This window comes from Cyprinus carpio, chromosome B8, assembly GCF_018340385.1.
Source record: "Cyprinus carpio isolate SPL01 chromosome B8, ASM1834038v1, whole genome shotgun sequence".
Classification (NCBI taxonomy): Eukaryota; Metazoa; Chordata; class Actinopteri; order Cypriniformes; family Cyprinidae; genus Cyprinus; species Cyprinus carpio.
Window position 1 is genome coordinate 27,696,560 of NC_056604.1, and position 24,216 is coordinate 27,720,775.

At 38.5% G+C, this 24,216-nt stretch overlaps 1 protein-coding gene across 2 annotated transcripts; it reads right to left on the reverse strand.

The window, feature by feature from the left end:
* Positions 1–765: 765 nt before the first annotated feature.
* LOC109094732 (gastrula zinc finger protein XlCGF8.2DB-like) lies at positions 766–20,841 on the reverse strand. Of its 2 annotated transcripts, XM_042730364.1 has the most exons (4): positions 20,706–20,841; positions 19,025–19,140; positions 1,514–2,384; positions 766–1,177 (listed from the first exon to the last, which is right to left on the reverse strand). In XM_042730364.1, the coding sequence occupies exons 2-4, from the start codon at positions 19,107–19,109 to the stop codon at positions 1,126–1,128; spliced, it is 1,008 nt and encodes a 335-aa protein (XP_042586298.1). In that variant the 5' UTR covers positions 19,110–19,140; positions 20,706–20,841; the 3' UTR covers positions 766–1,125. The 2 variants fall into 2 exon arrangements, with proteins under 2 accessions (XP_042586298.1, XP_042586299.1); XM_042730365.1 differs by lacking the exons at positions 19,025–19,140; positions 20,706–20,841 and adding an exon at positions 2,637–2,869.
* Between the last annotated feature and the right edge of the window lie 3,375 nt (positions 20,842–24,216).

The window sequence follows — 24,216 nt, forward strand, 5'->3', positions numbered from 1 at the left end:
GTAGTTACTAGAGTGCTTATATTGGGTCACTCTAAGTTCATGTGTAGTTATTCATTAATGATGGAGCAGTATTCTGAAGTGTTACCATGCCTTTTATAAAGGGGGCTGTGACTCGTTTCTCTTTTTTCCGTTTTCTGGTGCTGTCATCTTGTTCAGTTGTCTCAGCAGCATTTTTGTTGCTCGTTGTTTAGTGGCTTGATCAAAAAAGTGATCTTTATACTTTGGGTCTAAGATCATTGCCAAGAGGTACAAAGGCTCGGGGTATATGCTGTTAAACTAGTGCTTCAGCCTCCAGCAGAGTAGCTTTTTCACCCCGCTATCTGTACTAAGACTCTTGTTCAGTAAACATTTCAGAGCCTCAACAGGGGGAATCACATCAGCAGTTGCCATGTGTGAACTTATTTCTCTCATCAGTTTTCAATAGGTGCAAGGAGTGTTACTGCATTAAAATGCAGGAAGCTCATATTCTGCCCCATATGCAACAACTGCTCGCTTCAGTGCTAACAAACTCGACATCATAACGGTACTGTTCCAACGGGAAAAAGTGTTTTTTTATTTTTTTTTTTTTACAGTCCTAGTTCTGTCTGTATCTTTCCGAGTCGGGACACTATTTCAAAATTCATTTTTAGATGTTGTTTGAACATATGCGTGTCGGAAGTGTGTGTACACATCCATTCTATAATGCTAAAAATCCACCCAGTAGTTTTCTTAAAATCCCTATTTTAAATAAATAGACTTTTCATTAAGACCCTAAAGAATCATATCAACTTGTGGAAAATGGGCATCCGATGACCCCTTTAAAAATAGCATTTATCGGCTGATACCGATATGGCTGCCGATATATCATGCATCCCTAAATAAAAATTAGGTAAAAAAAATTTGTTCCTGTTTTACGTCAGTGTCACGGCTTGTGACTCTTCAGCTCCACCCACAGCATGCCTCCTGGAACCTGACTGTTTTCAGAGAGAAGCGTAAAGCTGTATCTGTCTTTTGTAAATCAGATAAAACTGTAGACACTTCGTAAATACGAAGGATGCATTTCTACTCTACAGGTATTTAAAATTAACATGAGATTGGAAAAAAACTGTGTTATATCCGCTTTAAGGTGATTCCTGTCTGTGAACTTCAGTTCTTTCTTGAGTGAATACATATGTGGTTTTTAAGGGTTACTTTATGTCTGAAACTCTTTCCACACTGAGGGCATGTGAAAGGCTTCTCTCCAGTGTGAATTTTCATGTGAGTCTTAAGATTTCCTTCTTGCGAGAAGCTCTTCCTACACAGTTTGCAGGTGAAAGGAGTCTCTCCAGTGTGAACTCTCCTGTGGCTTTTAAGGGATGCTTTAAGTCTAAAGCTCTTCCCACACAGATCACAGGTGAAAGGCTTCTCTCCAGTGTGAATTCTCATGTGATATTTAAGACCACCTTTTAGTGAGAAGCTATTCCCACACAGTTTGCAGGTGTAAGGGCTCTCTCCAGTGTGACTTCTCATATGGGCATTAAAGGTTACTTTATGCCTGAAACTCTTTCCACACTGAGGGCATGTGAAAGGCTTCTCTCCAGTGTGAATTTTCATGTGAGTCTTAAGATTTCCTTCTTGCGAGAAGCTCTTCCTACACAGTTTGCAGGTGAAAGGAGTCTCTCCAGTGTGAACTCTCCTGTGGCTTTTAAGGGATGCTTTAAGTCTAAAGCTCTTCCCACACAGATCACAGGTGAAAGGCTTCTCTCCAGTGTGAATTCTCATGTGATATTTAAGACCACCTTTTAGTGAGAAGCTATTCCCACACAGTTTGCAGGTGTAAGGGCTCTCTCCAGTGTGACTTCTCATATGGGCATTAAAGGTTACTTTATGCCTGAAACACTTTCCACACTGAGGGCATGTGAAAGGCTTCTCTCCGGTGTGAATTTTCACGTGAGTCTTAAGATTTCCTTCTAGTGTGAAGCTCTTCCCACACAGTTCGCAGGTGAAAGGGGTCTCTCCAGTGTGAACACTCCTGTGGTTTTTAAGGGATACTTTATGTCTAAAGCTCTTTCCACACTGAGGGCATGTGAAAGGCTTCTCTCCGGTGTGAATTTTCATGTGAGTCTTACGATTTCCTTCTAGTGAGAAGCTCTTCCCACACAGTTCGCAGGTGAAAGGGGTCTCTCCAGTGTGAATTCTCATGTGGACTTGAAGGCTTCCCTTTCCAGTGAAACTTCTTCCACACTGTTGGCAGGTGAAATAACTTCTATTCCCTGTCTTTTGAGTTCTTTTTCTTGAATAAGTTTTTTTAGTCTGTGAGCATTTAAAAGCTTTTTCTCCAGTTTTGAAATCTCTCAGTTTCTCACACTGAACTTCCTCTTCCATTTCAATTTGTATTTCACCCTCCTCTTTCAGCGCCTTCAGACCTAAGGTGAGAACAAAAATTCAATAATAACAGACATCAAAACATTTAAATATTTTAAGCATTAAAAACAAACTTTATATAAGCTAGATGCTATCTGTAATCTCACAACCTTTTTGCAATGTTAAAATGTTTTCCAATCCCATATATATATATATATATATATATATATATATATATATATATATATATATATATATATATATTATATATATATATATATATATATATATGACTAGCAGCCTTGTCACCTGACCTGAATACATCGCGCTGATTCGCTAAAATGGACTTATCAGCTTCTGTTCACAAACAAGGCGATTGTCGGCTTCTGCATTAATACGTGAACTCACCAATCAAATGGCAATAATGCTGAGGAAAAAAAAAAACAACAACTATGATTGCCTGTAAACTTTCGGATACTTAAAGCACTCTTAGATACTGAAAGTGTTTTTGTTTATAAACAATCACAGGGAAGACTGCTGATCTGACAGTTGTCCAGAGGACAATCATTGGCACCCTTCACAAGGAGGGTAAGACACAAACATTCATTACCAAAGAAGCTGGCTGTTCACAGAGTGCTGTATCCAAGCATGTTAACAGAAAGATGAGTGGAAGGAAAAAGTGTGGAAGAAAAAGATGCACAACCAACCGAGAGAACCGCAGCCTTATGAGGATTGTCAAGCAAAATCGATTCAAGAATTTGAGTTAACTTCACAAGGAATGGACTGAGGCTGGGGTCATCAAGAGCCACCACACACAGACGTGTCGAGGAATTTGTCTACAGTTGTCGTATTCCTCTTGTTAAGCCACTCCTGAACCACAGACAACGTCAGAGGCGTCTTACCTGGACTAAAGAGAAGAAGAACTGGACTGTTGCCCTGTGGTCCAAAGTCCTCTTTTCAGATGAGAGCAAGTTTTGTATTTCATTTGAAAACCAAGGTCCTAGAGTCTGGAGGAAGGGTGGAGAAGCTCATAGCCCAAGTTGCTTAAAGTCCAGTGTTAAGTTTCCACAGTCTGTGATGATTTGGGGTGCAATGTCATCTGTTGGTGTTGGTCCATTGTGTTTTTTTGAAATTCAAAGTCACTGCATCTGTTTACCAAGAAATTTTGGAGCACTTCATGCTTCCTTCTGCTGACCAGCTTTTTGAAGATGCTGATATCATTTTCCAGCAGGATTTGGCACCTGTCCACACTGCCAAAAGCACCAAAGTTGGTTAAGTGACCATGGTGTTGGTGTGCTTGACTGGCCAGCAAACTCACCAGACCTGAACCCCAGAGAGAATCTATGGAGAATTGTCAAGAGAAAGATGAGAAACAAGAGACCAAACACTGCAGATGAGCTGAAGACCACTGTCAAAGAAACCTGGGCTTCCACACCACCTCAGCAGTGCCACAAACTGATCACCTCCATGCCACGCCGAATTGAGACAGTAATTAACCTCTTAACCTGCACCCTGACGCGGGCGTCCTGAACTCACATCAAAACATGAAGAATGAAAACGCAGTACATACCAGATTCGTCGTAATAATGAGTCATAAACACATCCACAGCTGTAAATCCCGGTTTAGTTAGGAAAGTAATGGTCCACTGAAAGAAATCTCATGGAGCACGTTTAGTCCAACGGAGCAATAACGTTGTAATATGGAAGATAATTCCTTTGTTTACATTTCAGTTCTTCAGGGACAGAATTGTTTGTGTCAGTTATGGAATAACTCATGCTCAGAAACTGCGTTTTGGTAGTAAAAAATTTGTTTGGTTTTTAGTTTGTCACAAACAGAATGAGACGATCCACCAAAAAAAGTGAAAGATAGGCGGAAGATTGTTTATTTGAATTCTGGCGCTCTCTCGTGACAGCTCGTGACACACGCTCTGACGTACCTGTCATCGCCTTTTTCTTTTTTTTATTTTTCAACATTTTTCATATATGTGTGAGTGTGTTTTATGTTGAATGTGCCTGTATCTGCATGATTACCATCTGTTTGAGCGCAAATCAGCTCGCTATTATTGTGTAATCACGGCTATCAATGTGAACGCCATCTATATGAACAGAGTGCGATTTATTGACTTTATGGCGCATTTATATGATTACCATCTCTAGGCTATAACTGGCCATCAGCACATCAGCACGTATTTTCATTGTAATTCATTGTAAATGCTGCATTTCTAGCAATCTCAGGATGTTCTGTAATTGGTATACAAAGTTAAATCTTTTTTATTTTTCTTATTTTTCTTACTCAAATTATTCTTATTGTATTTTTCTAGTGCTCAAATCACTTATATGATGTCTAAGTTTCTGTCTATTGTTTTATAATTGAAAAAAAAATATGCAGTGGTATGTTTAATGACTAAAATAGTTTGTAGAACTCTTCAATACAGTTAAAGGTAAAGGTAAATCGTGGTAAGTCGTGGCCTAATGGTTAGAGAGTCGGACTCCCAATCGAAGGGTTGTGAGTTCGAGTCTCGGGCCGGCAGGAATTGTGGGTGGGGGGAGTGCAGTACAGTTCTCTCTCCACCTTCAATACCATGACTGAGGTGCCCTTGAGCAAGGCATCGGACCCCCAACTGCTCCCCGGGCGCGCAGCATAAAAATGGCTGACCCACTGCTCCGGGTGTGTGTTCACAGTGTGGTGTGTGTGTGTCACTGCTCTGTGTGTGTGCACTTCGGATGGGTTAAATGCAGAGCACGAATTCTGAGTATGGGTCACCATACTTGGCTGAATGTCACGTCACTTATACTTATAAATATTTTTATATTTGTGGGGGGGGGGGGTGGGGGGGGGTGGGGGGGGGGGGGGGGGGGGGGGGGAGCGGGGGGGGGGGAGGGGGGGGGGGGGGGGGGGGGGGGGTGGTGGGGGGGGGGGGGGGGGGGGGGGGGGGGGGGGTGGGGGGGGGGGGGAGAGTGGGGGGGAGGGGGGGGGGGGGGGGGGGGGGGTTAGACATAGTCTCAGAAAAATGGTTGCAGTAATCTCTTTTTTCATGGTATCTCCTTCAGATTAGATTTGAAATAGAAACTCATGAGACATTTGACTTTCAACCCATTACTTTTCTAGATTGCTCCAGGACTGATTTAATGTATTTTATATCAAATAAAAAAAAATCAGTGTGGTAAACTTCAGTGCCTATAACTTTTAATATTTTTGAGCATTATCAACTCTGGTTGATAAAAAGTACAGCCCAAAGAGTCTTCTTTCCAAAGACACCAAAATTATGTGTGTAACACACTGAAGTAAGGAACTGTTACAATTTTAAGTTAGATAGGGCACTTTCAGCTGTGAGTCCCATAATGGGGGGTGCTGGCTAACAGGTTAAAGCAAAAAAGGAGCCCCTACCAAGTACTGAGTACATGTACAGTAAATCAACATACTTTCCAGAAGGCCAACAATTCACTAAAAATGTTTTTTTTTTTATTGGTCTTATGAAGTTCTAATCTAATTTGTTGAGATAGTGAATTGGTGGGTTTTTGTTAAATGTGAGCCAACTCATCACAATTAAAAGAACCAAAGACTTAAACTACTTCAGTCTGTGTGCACTGAATTTATTTAATACACAAGTTTCACAATTTGAGTTGAATTACTGAAATAAAAAAATTTTTCCATAACATCCTAATTTATTGAGATGCACCTGTATAGATGTCATGTCATGCATTTGTTTGTTATTTTTTGGCACCATCTTGTGGCAGTTTAGTGTAGCGGCAGGGAACGTTGATAATTGTCAGGTATTTTCTTAGTGGTTGATTTAGACCATGAGACTCTTGGGTTAGAGGTTAACCAGGATATAATCGCAGTGGTTCTTCAGATTTTCTTCATGCGGTTGTCCAAGAAGTTCTTTACTCTCCGTTTCCTTTGCGTTTTGTGCCTGTGAAAGGCTTTGCCTGTAAGTCTATTACTTTTCTTCAGTATTTGTAAGAATGTATATGCATGTATCAAATGTGTTAAAAATTCATACTGTTCGGGGAGTTATGTTAGAGTTTAAAACTATTTGTTTTCGGTGTTAAGAATATTATGGAATGTAGCATTAATTTTTATGTTTGTTTTGTTTGTTTTGTTAATTTTTTTGATTTTATTTGTGAACTCTCTGTAACAAAACATTTGTAATCTTTATATGTTTCTGTTTTTCAAAAAAGAAAAGAATAAGAAACAGAAGAGGAAAGAACCTCACAGTAAACCGTTCAACTTTACTCCTGCGTCTGCCCCTTTTCCGACTTCTGACTGTTAGCTATCTGTCAGTGTTGCGTAGATGGAACACGCATCTAGGACAGAATAATATATACACTGTATGTATGTATGTATGTATGTATGTATGTATGTATATATATATATGTATGTATGTATATATATGTATATATATATGTTATATCATATATATATATATATTACGTATCTATTATACGTATATATATATATATATGTATATATCTATAGATATATATATATATATATCTATATATATATATGTATATATATGTATTATATATATATAAATATTTATATATGTGTAAATGTTATATGTATATGTATATGTCATATATGTTATATATGTATATATGTATATATGTATATATATATATATATATATATATATAGGTATATATATTATATATATATATATATATATCTATATATGTATATATGTGATATATGGTATGTATATATATATATATATGTATAGTATGTATATATGTATATATATGTATATATATATATATATATATCTATAGTATATATATGTATATTATATCTATATATGTATATTGTATGTATACTGTATATGTATATATATATATATATTATATGTATATCTATATATGTATAGTATATGTATATTTCTATGTAATATATAATGTGATATGTATATGTTATATATGTATAATAGTATCTTATATATATATCTATATCTTTATATTATATATCTATAATATAATATATATATTACTTATATATATATATATACATACATATATCAACAACATATACATATACACCATCACAAAACAACCGGGTAACCGGTAAAAGTTTGGGATCATGACAATTTTTAATGTTTTCTTACAGGAGTTTCTTCTGCTGGTTTAGTTTGTTTTTTTTAAATTATAGGTGGAAAAAATTTAATATTGTGAAATATTATTATGATGTAAAATAATGTTTTTCTATTTCAATATACATTGTAGTAAATTTAGCTCAAAAGGGAAATGTATATAAATAATTACAATTAATTATGATTAATTACAATTACTTATATTAGCTGCCAGTAGTAACTGTAGCAGAATTAAATTGCCATCAACTAATCTGTTCATCCAGCGAACATTCAGTGTAAGTTAATATCAACTCTAGGAAAGGATATTTCCGTGGGCACAGAAAATACTTTCATATAGTATTAATGCATTAGAGCATGTAGTAAGGATCAATAATTTGCAAGGCAGAACCAGAAACTAGTAAGGATCAATAATTTGCAAGGCAGAACCAGAAGCATAACACTCATCTAAACAAACAAACATACATACATACACACACTCATGCGTACATACAAAAGGGGAACTAAAGTGGATGAATGAAGCCAATAGAGAAACCAGAAAATGCAGTTATGGAAAGAGTAAGTTAACCACTTGAGTAAAACTATCTGTGCTGCTTATAACGGAAAACGGGGTCTATATATAGCTTATACTAAAACCTCTGTTTTGTTTAGGTTAGTTTTGTAAATGGTACATACTTGGCATTGCGCTCTAATCGCTGGTCCCCTCGGGTTTTGTATCCAGAAGAGCAGTCCCCCCGTGTAGTTAAATTTTTTCAAGGTTTTTGGTACCCTTGAAGAAAACCACGGTTCTTTTTCCCCGTGTCCCGTCACTTTCCCTTTTCTTCCCGTTTTTTCCGCTTTTTTTTTTTTTCCCTCCGGGTTTTGAAAAGAAGTGGGGCAATTTATTCTATTTCCAACGATTTATCCTTAAACCTGCGATGGGTGATTGGGGAGTTTCCTTTTTTTCCTCTTCCCCCATTGTAGAAAGTAAAAAAGAGCAAAGACAGAGTCCTGCTTCTGAGATCTGAGGCTACTAATTGGGTTGAATGTAAAGACAAGGGCCGCAAGGGCCTGGCACAAACAAACTTAGGGGTTCCCAGAAGAGTTCTACGCTTCACAGTCCTCAAATCCTCAGACCGACAATCACCAGAACCGCGGGCTAAGACATGGAACTTTGCGTGAGTGGTTTTTAGGTCTGCATTTGTGTTGGAGCCCAAGGGGAGGTTGGAAGTAATGAAGGCACCGCCCCGCTCAAACAGGCTTTCGAAAATATTCAGCCAAAAATAAAATCAGCTAAATAAAAATGGCCCATATTGCCACACAGTTCCGTTTAGCCACTCCGAAGTAAGTGCAACTGTGTAAGTGTAAGTGCTGAAAATAACCTAAAAGAGCTGCAAGATCCAAAGACTGCGCATGTGATGAAAGCTGAATGTTCAACATCATTTCTGTGCGTGAGCAAGATGATCTTCGTCAGATCATTTAAGGGTCTGAGAGAAGATTGGCAACACGCTGACAAATAAAAAGAAAACTTTAAAATACAGTGATAATTTTTTAGTGTGTTGTGATGGATGGGCATTTTGTGGTACCCCCATGAGAAAAGGCAGAGGGGCTTGACCTGTTTAGTAGAAGCAATGAAATTCCAAGTGGACAGCAGCTGTACAATTTTTGTTAGACAAGACCCTATATTTATAAATTGTACAATTTCCACTTTTTATTAGGCATAATCCTCTGGAAAGAAGTTATCACAGTTGAATGTCAGGCCAACCCCCCCCAGGTAGTTCACGACATAAAACATTATACTAATAATTTGTCCTTGGGGGGAGTTGAACTGCTGGTTGGCACTTTGACATTTCTGAGCAGTGAATATGACACTGGGAAAAGCCGTTTTTAATCCGAACGTGATTGGAATCTCTGACCGCATACACAGTCCATATCACTTCTCACATTAGTAAAACTGTATATACAACGGAAATTAATACCGTACCAACAATTACAATAACATAAAGATATATAGAATATATTTACACAAACACAATATGAATATCCACTAGCGATTATATATATACAGCGCTGTGTGCCACATAATATATATATAGATCTTATAATTCATCGACGTTAAGATCATCTTAGAAGACAATATGTGTTCTGTGTGTCATTTGTATATATATACTATATCTCTATACAGCTCTCTTTCTAATAACTCATATATATAATATGCTAACACCAACATATATCTATATATATTATATTACACAACGCAGAGCCTCCAATATACCAGCTTTAAAATAGACATATGTGAAAACAGCAAAAATTGTGTAAAGCGTTGTGTATATACATGAGATGCACAAGAATTTTGAGGGGGCAGTACTCGACCCTAAACATAGCGATTACCCATACCGCCCCCCCCCCAAAAACCGAACGAATCCTTTAAATACTATCATGAGGGGACTGAGATAAATTGTCTTGAGTTGTTAAATATATATGGTCAATAAGTAAAACACGGAATAATTGAGCATCCGATCCCCTCGAGCTGTGACTAAAACATAGAATCACATGACTTTTAGGATGTGAGTTTTAGTCTTTTATAATAATTCACGGCCCTGTCAGGGGGTCAATTATTCAAAAGGTTACTTGAATCAGTAGCTTAAATAGTAACTCTAAAAAAAAACATCCGACAACCAAGTGCATTTTCACTCAAAACTAAAAATCGTATAGTTAACTTTCTACATAGTCGCACATGTTCATGGTAAAACAGTCTCAACACTCCACAGTAAGTGACAAAAATGTATAAGTGCGTCTCGTGCCATTAAAAATATTAAGAGCCAAACAGACTTTATGAACCACTTACATGCTAATGTGTGAATTGTGTAATGGTTTTCCCGAGGACAACCAGACCTTTCTGTGAAGATTGATCAGGGACAGTTAATAGTGAAAAAAGAACATGGAGATAACAAAATAAAAAGAAAACGGTTAAATACAGCATAATTTTTTTTTAGGGAGGCTGTGCTGCGATAGCGCGAGTAACGTTATGTGAGAGAGCAGACGCTGTGAGTGACGGAGAGCAGGCTTACTTTAGTCAGTGAACTAATTGCTCTATGAAAGACCATTGACAAAGACGGACAAATCCACAGGCTGTACAATTAATCTATCATTTTATTTTATTTTAATTAGTTTTGCCAAACCCACTATCTACAGTTGGTTAGTATATCATTTTTAAAAAATGACATAAACGTTTTTAATTTTAGTACGTTAACGGGGCGTGGAAGTTGCTTGATTGAATAGTTGACGAACGTTTTGAGGCCGTGTTCGTTTTCTGGGAAAAGCATGGCGAATAGTCCGGCCGCTCTCTGCAACTTACTATCCATACTTTCGCGACAACGTTGAAAGTCGTCTCACTCGACAACAAACATGACAACCAAAAAGTACAACGGTGACATTTCTCAGCTAGGGAGGGCCTGGTTAGAGACGCTGCTGCAGCAGTCACACAAGAGTTTGCCTCCCATTACCGATTTAACTTTCGGACGGTGCCGTGAATATGGAAGTGAGTCGCTTTGCGATCGGCTTTTTTTTTTTTATTTATTCTTCATTACTAGGCCTAAGTGAAATCTGCATCCATTGTTTGGTATGCATTTTTTTTATTTATTTTGTTTGAAATGCAAGCGCAAACGGAGCGGAAAAGCTGCATAATGGGGCAGTTGCCTGGGAAGAGCACACCCCCTTGCACCAATAGACGGATATAATATAACACAACCACACCACACATATATTTCATCTATAATCTATATAGCATACTAATATACTTTAGGTATGGGGTATATTAGTATAGCCCCACGAAATATATATACTCCGTTTGTGGCGGGAGGTCAGCACTCAGGTCTGACCATTATTTTTATAATGAACCGGACCCCGTCGTAAATCGCCGCCCTACTTGGCTTTAAGTAGGTGTGGGAGAGGGAGGAGGGGCGCGGACGAGTCAGGGTTTTTTACCTGGAAGGAACTGGCAGCATCGTTAAATTTCTGTTTAAAATCAATCGCCTTTCTTCGAGTCGAACGGATTAATAACGTGCTGCACATGGTTTTTCGTGAGGTCAGGGAAGGGTGGCGCTTGAGGGATCCCGCAGCTCACCAAGGACCGTGAGGCTGCCGTTGTAACGCGAGGGTAACTCCTCCTAGGCCGACACTTGCGTCTACAACGACTCGTCTCAGGGAGGGGCCGGAGAGCGGGGGGAGGGCTGCATCCCACAGTAACGTATGTGATAGCGCGTGCCCAGCGACCCCTGGTGTGATGGGGCACACCTGAAGGAAATGGAGCCTCATCACCGCCGCTGTTTAAAAGCTCAATGCGCCTCTCCTCGGGAGACCAGTCTCTTCCCCGTGCATGCACACTGTGTCCTCGTGGGTCCAGGAAGGGTGCGTTGAGGGACTCCCGCGCCACCAGAGACGTGAGCTGCCGGACCCGCGGTCCGGTCGAGAACCGCACCCGTTTACACGGCCGTCGGGCCAGGATGCCGGGCCGTCCATCCCCTGCAAGCGCCGCGGCCAGCGAGGAGGATGAAGCCGCTAGAAGAAGCCGCCGCCCCTCGCGCCCCGGACCGAAGAGGGGAGCGCGTGCGGCCGCCGGACTCCGCCCCTTACCTGGACCCTTCCCTCCGTGAACACTGCCAGACCCCCACGAAACCCCGCAGCACGACGAGGACACCAGATTCCCTGTTGTTTTGGACACTGTTCCCCTTTTGGACACTTTATTCCCTCTCTTTTTGTTTTTTTGGATGTTAAATAAAAACCTCTCCGAGGCCTGACGCCACGCCCACTGTGTCTGTCGTTGGCTCGTCCCGTCACAATATGTATTGTTAAATAATATCCTATGCGTGGCGTGACGCCAAGTGTGTTTTTTGTTGGCTCGTCATATATATATATATATATATATATACACACACAGACACACACACACATATATATATATATATATATATGTTTTTTATATATATACACACATATATATGTGTGTGTATATGTGTGTGTGTGTGTGTGTGTGTATATATATATATATATATATATATATATATATGTGTGTGTATATGTGTGTATATATATAAAAATATATATATATATACACATATACATATACACACATATATATATATACATATATACACACATATATATATACATATATACATATATACACACACATATACATATATACACATATACACACATATATATATATACATATACATACACACACACACACACACACAGTGCTGCTTGAAAGTTTGTGAACCCTTTAAAATTTTCTATATTTCTGCATTAAATCTAAACTAAAACATCATCAGATTTTCACAAAAGCCCTGAACATAGACATAGCGAACCCAATCAAACAAATGAGACTAAAATACTTTTTGTCATTTAATGGGGAAAAAACCCAATGTTACATTTCTGTGGGGAGCAAAAGTATGTGAATCTCTAGGATTAGCTGTTAATTTGAAGGTGAAATTAAAGTCCATTTGTTCAAGCCACTGCTCTCCAAAAAGTTAATCACTGACTGTCTACAGCTTGCTAAAGATCATGTGGACAAGCCAGAGGACTACTGGAGAAATGTTTTGTAGACAGATGAGACCCAAATAGAATTTTTTGGTTTAAATGAGAAGAAGTGTTCTGTTTGGAGAAAAGAACACACTGCATTCCAGCATTAGAACCTCATACCAAAAACATGGTGGTGGTAGTATCGTGGTTTGGGCCAGTTTTGCCGCATCTAAGCCAGGACAACTTACAATGAATTCTGAATTATACCAGCAATTTCTGAAGGAAAATGTCAGGACATCTTCCCGAGAACTGAGTCTCAAGAGAAAGTAGGTCATGGAGCAAGACAACGACCCCAAGCACACAAGTCATTTTACCAAAGGATGGTTCAAGGAGGACAAAGTTAATGTTTTGGAATGACTGAGTCAGAGTCTGGACCTTGGTCCAATTGAAATGTTGTGGAAGTAGCTGAAGCAAGCAGTTCAAAGGAAGAAACCCATAACATCATAGAGCTGAAGTGGTTCTGTACTGAGGAATGAGCTAAAACTAATACAAGATGTTGTGCAGGACTGATCAGCAGTTACAAGAAACTTTAGCTGCAGTTACTGCTGCAAAATTGGGTCACACCAGATACTGAAAGCAAAGATTCACATACTTTTGAACCACCAAAATAATCGATATTGAATTGAATTGCAAGCTTGAGAATCAAATTGAATCATGAAATTTGTGACTAAAAACAAGCCCTAGTATGTATATATATAAACCTAAGAATACAGAAATTACAAATAAAACAAGGGCTAACAGTAGTATTCTATTCAGATACAGAAATGTAATTAAGTGTAAAATAACACTGCATAGTGTTCACTGAATGAACTGCATTTAGATTAATCTTTGTTACAGCTGTGTGTTGTTGTTTGATTAACATTAGTGACATAAACAGCAGCATGTATTTACAGGCTTCCATCGCTTTAAGACCGACTGCACAGATTTAGTATAACAATACAGCCGATTTCTTTCTCAGTTGTTTACATTCACTTAATGCATAACTGATTAAGTTCATGAGAATGATTGTCGAGATGGGTATTTTGACATAATTCTGTGTGTATGTGTTGGACATGGACAGCACAACTTATTGCATTTAACATCAAACAAGTCAAGTAAGCAACAATCGAACAGGTCTATTCTCAGCTGTACGTGTCGACCTAAACTTTGATTTTTTTTGCATCCTTTTAAAGCAGTCTGTTATTAAAATTATTCAGATATGGCATGCCACTGTGATATTCATATCGCGATATGTACATTTGTGATATTTTGACAATTTTGATATATCATGCAGCCTTAATTAGCAGTGCAATCTGCAAAAAAGGGAAGGTGAGGTATTTGAGGTTTGTCTCACCAGAAAACCCCAGAAAGAAAGTTCAGGGCCTCAGGGCAGGGAGGACAGTCTGAATATCTGCCTTACATAGGTTTTTGGGTCTTATCCCTTCAGAATGGTTTCCATCTCCCTCCCAAGGGAAAAGGAGAAGGATTTTAAATGTGGATATGGTTCATATGGACAGTTCAATGCCCAGTGTGTGCAGCAGTGTGGCACATGTTCCCCAAGATTTACATTCCCATCTACCTTAGAGGGATGTTCTGATGGAAAAAAAGAATAAACAAAAGTGCTTAAGCATCTCAAAAAAAAAAAAAAAAAAAATCTGACACATCTCGGCCAAGGGCTGAGGACACAGAGTGGGATGAAAAGAGAAAAGAAATCACAAAAGATCAAATCAAACACTACTAAACACAAATATGACTCCTATGATGGAGCTGCATTCTCCCTTTTCACCATTAAAGGGTACTGCAACACCACTAGTAAAGGGGGTTATCACTTGCTTTATGTGTTTTAAGCAAGTGATAAAACATTTAAACTACTTTACTTACGTTATCACAAACTTACCACTGACAGACACAGTCAGCTCTACTGGATTTTCTTTTGCATTTAAATCTTTATTACAAGCAATCCTGCGGTTCATAAAGAACATTGTTTTCCTACCTCCACGAGCACCATCTATTATTGCCTTGTTTATCTAAAAGTGCTCTTTTCCTTTAAAACTAGCCAACAAGTGCTGACCGTGAAACACAGTAGACTTTAATTATATGCATTTATGGTGTAATTACTACATTTTCGTTTTCATATTTATTGAAAAAAAAAAAGCACTGTTACTTTAATTCAGCGCTTGCAATAGACTCGGTGTGGAAACGATCTCTGCACTGCTGCAGACGCACCGCTCCTGTACACACTGCCGGACCGCAACCGTGTGTGCAGTGAACGCTTTAATCCATTAACATGACTGCGGAAAAAATACACACTACATACAGACTGCAAACAGAGTAATGTGAACCTGGCGTTATGTTGTGTGTGCTGTGAGTGTGCATGAGCTCAGTCTCCAGGAGAGCACGCGAGCGCAAGAATTAAAAAGAAATGCAATTTATCAACTTTAGTGACAATGTAACACTGCCTTGATAGTGCAAGTGACAATTAATGTGTCAACTGTGCAGCGTGCAGCTCGCTTATAGTGCAGACGCGATTTGATTTGAAGCCATTTGCACAATCTGAGAGAGAAATAGAGAGCGCACAGTGATTCACTCACAATGTTTGTGAAGTTATGTCCCACAGAAGGTTTTCAAATTACTTTAGGAGTTATTTAATAAAAAATATTAATTGTATCCCACTTTCAGCATTATAATTATTTTATTTTTCTTGTATCTGATCAGACTACAGGCCAGGGCCAATGTACAGCGGTGCACTTCCACATGCCACACCTTGCTGCCTCATCCAAAAACACTGAAATAAGAGGAAGAGCAAAACACATCTCACAAGAAATGGAAAACCTGCCTTTTGCGGTGTTTTGTCACTTTCTGCATGACCTGTTTGGAGAGATCTCAAAGTCTTGTGCTTCAGAAGAACTCGAATCTCAAAGTACATCTCACAACAAATGGGACCTGGTGACCTCCAGTCATTTGTAATAATTGCGGAGGTTGTCTGTGATCTTAATCCCGTGCGAATCGGCCATGTCTGTAATTTGTAAAATAAAAATTCCCCCGCACAAGACCTACCATATTTCACTGAACACCGAGGTCCTGTGATAATATTAGTCCCGTGCGAATCGGCATCTCTGTGATCTGGCCTGGATTTGGTGGGTCGTATATCATTTTTCAAGGTTTTTGTTTCCTCTGCGCCTTTTTATCCATCTTTCGTAAAGAATGGAGCTGCGTTGTAGTGTTTGATAGTATTTTGGGTTCTGTCATATCGCTACACCATACAATTTGCAGAAAGAAAAAGCTGAAAAGGTTACAAATAAATAAAGCATAAAGCTTGAGATATTATTTTAACCTGGTGAAATGTAAATGTCACAGCGCAAGAGACTATATTAGTTTCTTTTTTTTAATCCATCTGAACCATAGAACGGGACTCTCAAAGCCTTGACATCCGGGTATCCGGGAGATAAGTTAGTAAATTTGAGTAAAATCACAGGCTTCTCTTATCCCTCGCGAATGCACCACACGAAATTCAGATGTGGGGGGGTAATATTCAAAATCATACAAGGTCCCCAGATAATACTAATCCCGTGCCAATAGGGCTTTATGCTACCTCAGGTGCTGAAATAGTATCAAGACACCTTGCTGAAAAATGATTTTAATTTGTATAGTTATTTGGTTGTAGTTGTTGTTAGTTTCAGTGATAATGTCTAGTTCCCAGAACATTCACAAGATGAAAATGCTGAAACCGTTAGAAGAGGAGAGACATGCAGACAACAGGGTGACTAAACGTAAGAGATTTTTGTCTTTTTTTTAATCTAAGCGCATTATGTGGATCATATTATATTATATATAGGCGCCTGTTCCCCATAAGAGCCATTGGGGGGGGGTTTGTCTGGAGGCCTGATAATGAAAGACAATTCTGAGGTAGGATCTTCTCAGCTGCATTTGAAGGCAGCATTTCTATGTGTCTGCTCTTGTGATCTTAATATGTCTATATCACATAAAACATTAGGGCAATCATATGACATTATTCACAAATATCACATATTTCTGTAGAGCAGGGGTCACCAACATCGCCCGCAAGGACCACGAGTCACCCGAGGGCCTGTTCTAAAAATAGCTCACCGTAGCGCCACTTACCAGTGAGCTGCATCTATTCTTTTTTTATTTTTTTTTGCTATTCTTTTTTTAAAATCACACTTGAATTGTTGTTGTTTTTTTGAATATGAAATATTAAAAGAAAAAAACCTTTAAAAAATGTTTCATATTAGATTAGCGTTAGCTGGTCTCCATGGCAACCGTTGCCGCAGTGAAGGTGAGGAGATGATTTACCTCTAAAGACATGGCACAAAAAAAGAAAGAAAACATATTTTCACAGTGAATGGAAGGAAGAGTTCTTCTTTACCACTGTGAAAGATTCCTGCGTGGGTCTCATGTGCGGGGCGACTGTGGCGACGGCAAAGCGGCACAATGTGGAGAGACATTTCCAAACGTGTCACGCAAACTACCCGCCGCGCAGCGCACTACGAGCGGAAAAAGCCGCGAGTTAAAGGTGGGTTTGTGCAAACAGCAGTCTTTTTTCATGAGACCGGTGAAAAACTCCCAAAAAGCAGCCGAAGCCTCATTTGGTGCTACACATTTCTTGATTAAGAAAAAGAAGGCATTTTCAGACGGGGAGGTTTTCAAAGAAGCAATGATGATAATTGCAAAAACTGTGCTTAAAGACGAGAAATATGGAATGGATGTAATCTCCACTCTCTCCGATGTCCAACTGGGGACAACTACAATGGTTAGAAGAGTGTCGGCTGTGTCCGGGAGCTTGTCCGATCAGCTGGACCGGGATCTGGTGAAGTGCAGGAGGTTCAGTTCGTGGACAGCAGCAGTACAGCGCAGCTGATGGTCTTTGATGATTTCTCCACAAAAGGAAGAACTTCTGACACTACTGCCCCTAAAGACAACTACCAGGGGAGTTGACGTCTATAATGCGGTCAAGGAGTTTTTCGCGGAGAAACAGGTACCGTTGGAAAAGCTAGTATCAGTGACTAGCGACGGGGCTCCTGCTATGATCGGCCGACATACAGGACTCATCGCTCACTGTAAAGGTGACCCAGAGTTCCCAAACTTCACTTTTGGGTGAAATCAAAGAGTTCATGCAATCCAAAGGCGAAGACACCTCGCTGCTGGAGGACACTGAGTGGACACTTGACCGTGCATTTACTGGGAAACTGAACCATTTGAACTGTGAGCTACTTTTGGTGCCTTGTTGACACAGACACGTACAGTGGTGTGTGCACAGCAGCTATGAAGCTTGCCAGCCTGTTTGGTTCAAACTATCTTTGTGTATTTCTGACATGAACTTCATCAAGAACAAACACAGAACACGCCTCACTGATGCACATCTGCAAGACTCACTCAGAGCTGCAGGGTCAAGTCACACCCCAGATTACAACACACTGGTGAACAGCATGCGATGCCAGGCTTCCCACTAACAGACAAAGAAACCGATACCAGCTGAATTCAGTTATTGAAAAATCATGACAAATGTGTTTGTTAAATGTAAGATATGCTAATTTTGTTACAAATGTTGTAGATTTGGTGATACATTCAGTAAAATCTGAAAGTTGATTTTTGTATGTTACATAATTGATCATCTGTAGAAACATGGTGCAGCGTAGTGCATGATTTGTTAAAAATTGCTAGTGGCTAGTGAAAATGTTGTAGAAGTGATCATTTGAAAATGAAAATACTTGCAGAGATGTACAGAAATAAAGTGTTGCATATTGATATTTATCTGTTTCCTACCTTGTTAAATCACTGTTGATAATTATTGTGAGAAATCATTAACATGATCAATGTCTTCAAATAGATGAATATCATTAAGTATTAATAATGACATATAATTAAAGGTAAATTGAGCAAATTTGTTATTTCAGAAGTGTTTATCAAACTGGTAGCCCTTCGCATTAATCGGTACCCAAGAAGTAGCTCTCAGTTTAGAAAAGGTTGGTGACCCCTGCTGTAGAGTTTGACATTGTTATAATTACCAAATGATAAGATGACCGACTTCCGCTTTAAGAATGAAAACCAACCTGGTTTTTCCTCAGATTCTTCTCGTTTGACTCTGAATGCTTCTTCAATCTTCATGTCTTCACTTTCCTCTTTAATAAACGCCATCTTTACAAGAGCCACGTGGATCTGAGACACTCTGTCACGATTAAGATGAAAATAATTAACAGAGAGAAAAATAAATCAGAACCAAATCTCTGGGTGTGTCTCAGTCAGCTCCCTAGTTCAGTAGTCAGCACACTGGAAAGGGAGTGATAGTTAATGGTCATAATGGGCCCCATTAGCCAAGACATTCAAAAAACAATGAAAAAACCCCCCCTAATACTAAAACTAGTGCTGCAGATTAATGAAAGAACACACCTTAGACAGCCAGTTCATATTCAGTTATGATATTAACAGGGCTTGACATTAACATCCGCCAAATGCGGGTGGATTTGAGCTGAGGAGGAGAACACAGTCACTTCTAGACACTTCTGCGGGCCGAGTTTAACACACACAGAGAGTAACAGAGCTCCTCCGGGACAAGCAGGCCGACGTGATTACAGCATATAACCAGGGAATCACCAAAATCTCAGCGAGAATGACTCTGATTTCACGGGGATTTATAGTGGATAATGTACTGACAGTGACAAGATCGTGCGGAAATCCAAACAAATGAACGCAGCTGCACACAGAAGAAACAACTGCAGTAAACATGTCGTTTTTTCTATCTATAACATATGATAAAGCCTAGTTAAGCAACAAAACATGACCAAAAGAGAGCAGTTTACCCTGAAAACCAGGATGACTGCAAATTTAACATTGATTTTATGCAAGAGTTCAAACAAGTATTATGTGACTGACACATTAGACTCAGTCTGTGCTCGATTTAACGAAAACAGCTCCAAACAAAGATCACAGCATCAGCAGCACATACGCGGTGTTTCATTACCAAATGATTCAGTGCAGTGCATCGAACGAATCAATGATTCAGTTACACAGTCATAAAGACTTGGTTCATTCTTGAACGAATCGTTTAAATGAACGACTCAATGACTCGCTCGCTTGCTGCTGGCGGTGTGCTTTCATATTTAAAAGCATTTCATATTTGTATATTGAAAAAACTTTTAATTGAAAATGGTAATTTAAAGCTTATCATTATTTATGAGTTGTAATTGTGCAGCATAAACGCATTCATATGAGCTTTGTCTGTGTAAAACTGCATCTATTCTCCAGAGGACAGATCTGTTCTGATTCCATGTCCTATAGTGTCTCATTATATTAACTGTAATTATTAGTACAACTCTGCATACATCTAATACGTTCAGTAAACAGACTGTCTCTGACATAGGAAATCAACTGAAGTATGCAGTCGTGAACTTTAATCATTTAAAGCGACAGTGAGTGCTGAGCAGAAAGAGTTGATGGATATTTAGTACACTACTTTGGTAGGATTTACACTGTTAGAGCAGCAGATGTCATCTTCAGAAAAGCGCCTCGAAACAGAGAAACATTGAGAAAATAACTTGCTTTCCAGTATTTAAATTTGTGTTTACGACTAACTAATTCAGGGCACAGGAAGCGAAATGAGACTTTACTCACTGAAAACACTTTTATTAATGTTAGATAGAGCATTGCAGTGTTACATTCAGTAATTATTCATTAATTTCAGTAAGACTGATTGAACGAGTTGCACTGATTTAAACGCTTAGTTAAAACACATACCTTTCTTCAGAAGCAAGAGCGCGGTGCGTCGCAGCCGTATGACGTCACAACGGCAGAACAAAATAAAAGTCCTTCTCTTTCTTTTTCTTCTTCCTCTTTTTAATGGCGGCTGGCAAACCCACTTAAAAGGTGCATTTTCGCCACCTACTGGACTGGAGTGTGGAGCATTACGTATATTGCCGACAACATATAAAATAAATAAACAAAAAAAACCTTAGTTTGACCAGGAGTATTACACAAGGATACAATTATTTTATATACTTCATTATGTGATCTTCAAATTCTATTTATTAAACCTATTGCTTTTTAAATAATTAATAATAGCACTATAGACTTTATACTGTGCTGGAGCATACTCTAGTATTGTCTTAATTGTTATACTTTCAATATTCAACAAACTTAATTCTTCTATTAATCACATTCTTTCTCTGTCCTATGCTTCACAGTGTAATAGGATATGTTCCACAGTCTCTGGAATACCACAGTTATCGCAATTACCTTGTAACAGTCTACAGTTATTTCACAATAAGTTTCATTTATTATATTTTTTCATTTGCACAAAGACAAAGACTGCTTGTTTGCTTATATTGTTTTATATACATATATATATATATATATATATATATATATATATATATATATATATATTACCTCAGAGTAACATCTTTAAAAAAGGGAGTGGTTGCAACCTGATTCATGTTTACCAATAATAAATAATGACTGATTAAGAGCTGTGTGACTAATACGGAGACTAGATATTATTGTGTAGATATCAAGTTTTTCCTTCTATTTCCAGCTTGTTTTTGAATGTTGTATAGATGCCGACCCTTTACGTCCCTATGTCCCCGTCATTTCTGCTTCACTATGTGATATGTTTATATCTATATCGGTTTGTTTTAATGCCTCCTTGGCCATTTGATCAGCTTCCTCATTTCCTTCTATCCTAACATGTGCCAGTACCCATAAAAATGAAATACTTAATCTATATGGTGAATTTTGAACATGCTTTGTAGGATATCATATAAACTTATTAGGACAGAGTAAGAGTCTGTTCTTAATGGCTGTATTTCCTCGACCCAGTTAAGAGCTATCAGAATCATTTCTGCTGAATAAACTGATAAATGATTACTTGTCCTTTTTGCAATTTTAATATTAAAATGAGGAATGTTTATTCATTTATTCAAATAGTTTGTATTTTCTGAAACAGGATCTTTGGATCCATCAGTAAATATTTTAATTTCCTGACTATAATTTTGATCCATGTATATTTGTACAATCTCATTATCTCATTACCCTTTTTATTATTAATTTCTTCCAAGATCTGAAGGTCTACTATAGGCATTAATAACCACGGAGGCATTATGGGAATTTCCACTGTAGGACTTACATCTATTCTTGTCAACCCAGTATCCTCAGCCTCTTTTTTACAGTCCATCCAAAACATGTATTATTTGAGTTATGTTCCCAGCACTCCATCAATATCTTTTTAGCTGGATGGGTAAGTCCTTCTTCTTCTTGGTTTTATGGTGAGTTGCAATCTTTGTGCATATCGCCACCTACTGTGCTATTATGCAGTCAGTAACCATTTTTAAAATGAAGTTATTAGCAGAGCTACTGCAAGGGATTTTTAGTGCTAGAAATCAGTTTATTCTTTGCTGAAACTTCTGCATCTTCATGGAGAGCAGGTCATGGTTGCTTAGCAACAGCAGACGCCACTGGAGCGCAAGCATAGCGCGCAGGCTACAGAGTGCTTTGGAAAAAAGGAGGCACGCCTAGCGTTTTCCACACATTTTCATTCGCGACATGCAAATGTGGTTTTGTTTTGAAGGAGAATTTTTTATTTTTTTTTGCTGGACTCGGTCGAGACCAACGAGAACATTTAGCGAGTCTAATGACCAAGTCCGAGACGACAGAAAAATACAGAGTCCGGACTCGAGTAATACAGCCCTAGCCAGACCACATACTGCATCAATTACAACATCATGGCTGCGTAGAAGAAGGATCCGGGTACTGAAATGGCCAGCCTGCAGTCCAGATCTTTCATCATAGAAAACATTTGGTGCATCATAAAGAGGAAGATGCGACAAAGAAGACCTAAGACAGTTGAGCAACTAGAAGCCTGTATTAGACAAGAATGGGACAACATTCCTGTTCCTAAACTTGAGCAACTTGTCTCCTCAGTCCCCAGACGTTTGCAGACTGTTATAAAAAGAAAAGGGGATGCCACACAGTGGTAAACATGGCCTTGTCCCAACTTTTTTGAGATGTGTTGATGCCATGAAATTTAAAATCAACTTATTTTTCCCTTAAAATGATACATTTTCTGAGTTTAAACATTTGATATCTATGTTTGATCTATGTTGTATTCTGAATAAAATATTGAAATTTGAAACTTCCACATCATTGCATTCTGTTTTTATTCACAATTTGTGCAGTGTCCCAACTTTTTTGGAATCGGGTTTGTATTTTTAATACGACTGAGTTTATATTTAATGTGAATTTAACATTTCAAGTTAATGCAAATAAAAACATTGCAAGTTACATTATCAAAGAACATTTTCACTGACAGTCTAGTTCGAGCACTCTCAAAAACTCCCATTAAAGTCACTGAAAGCTTTTTTTTCTCATTGGAATATGTAAATTGATTATATGTCTGTTGTTGTTGTTCTTGCATTTTATTCTAAATGGATATATTAGGTTATTTGTTATATGTTAAAAATAATAAAATGTTGATAAAAAAAATCACTGAAGCCGTTTACACTGTGAAATTAATATCTTACAGAGTCACACACATATTTGCACTTTGTTGTTTTTGATGAGAGAATTTTCCTAGAAAGAGTTATTCAGTCAGCGAATGAGTGAAGAAAACACCGGCATTTCAGCGATGACTCATCTGAACACCTCTGATTGGTCATTGCATTCATAAGCTCAACAGAATCTTGTGTGATTGGTTATTATGCAGAGCTTTACAAACACTTCTGTGTCTGGCTCAGCACCAGCCAGCGAACGCAGATTTGAATTTAGCAGCTGATGATATGAAGCACTGAACGATCTAATCACACTGGTGTGATTGTATTCAAACTGTAGTTAATATAAATATTAATTAGCATATATATATATATATTTTTTTGTCTTTTGGAAGCTGCATTCAAAATCCACTTGGCTCAAAAATCTGAGGCTGAAAAAACCCTCACGTTGAATGGGCATGACGCCTCTGTGTGTGTGTGTGTGTGTGTGAGAGAGTGTGTGTGAGTGTGTTTGTGTGTGTGTGTGTGTGTGTGTGTGTGTGTGAGAGAGAGAGAGAGAGAGTGTGTGTAATAGTGTGAGTGTGTGAGAGAGTGTGTGTGAGTGTGTTTGTGTGAGAGAGAATGTGTGTGAGAGAATGTGTGTGTGAGAGAGAGAGAGAGTGTGTAATAATGTGTGTGTGTGTGCGTGTGTGTGTGTGTGTGTCTGTGTGAGAGAGAGAGAGAGAGAGAGAGAGAGTGTGTGTAATAGTGTGAGTGTGTGAGAG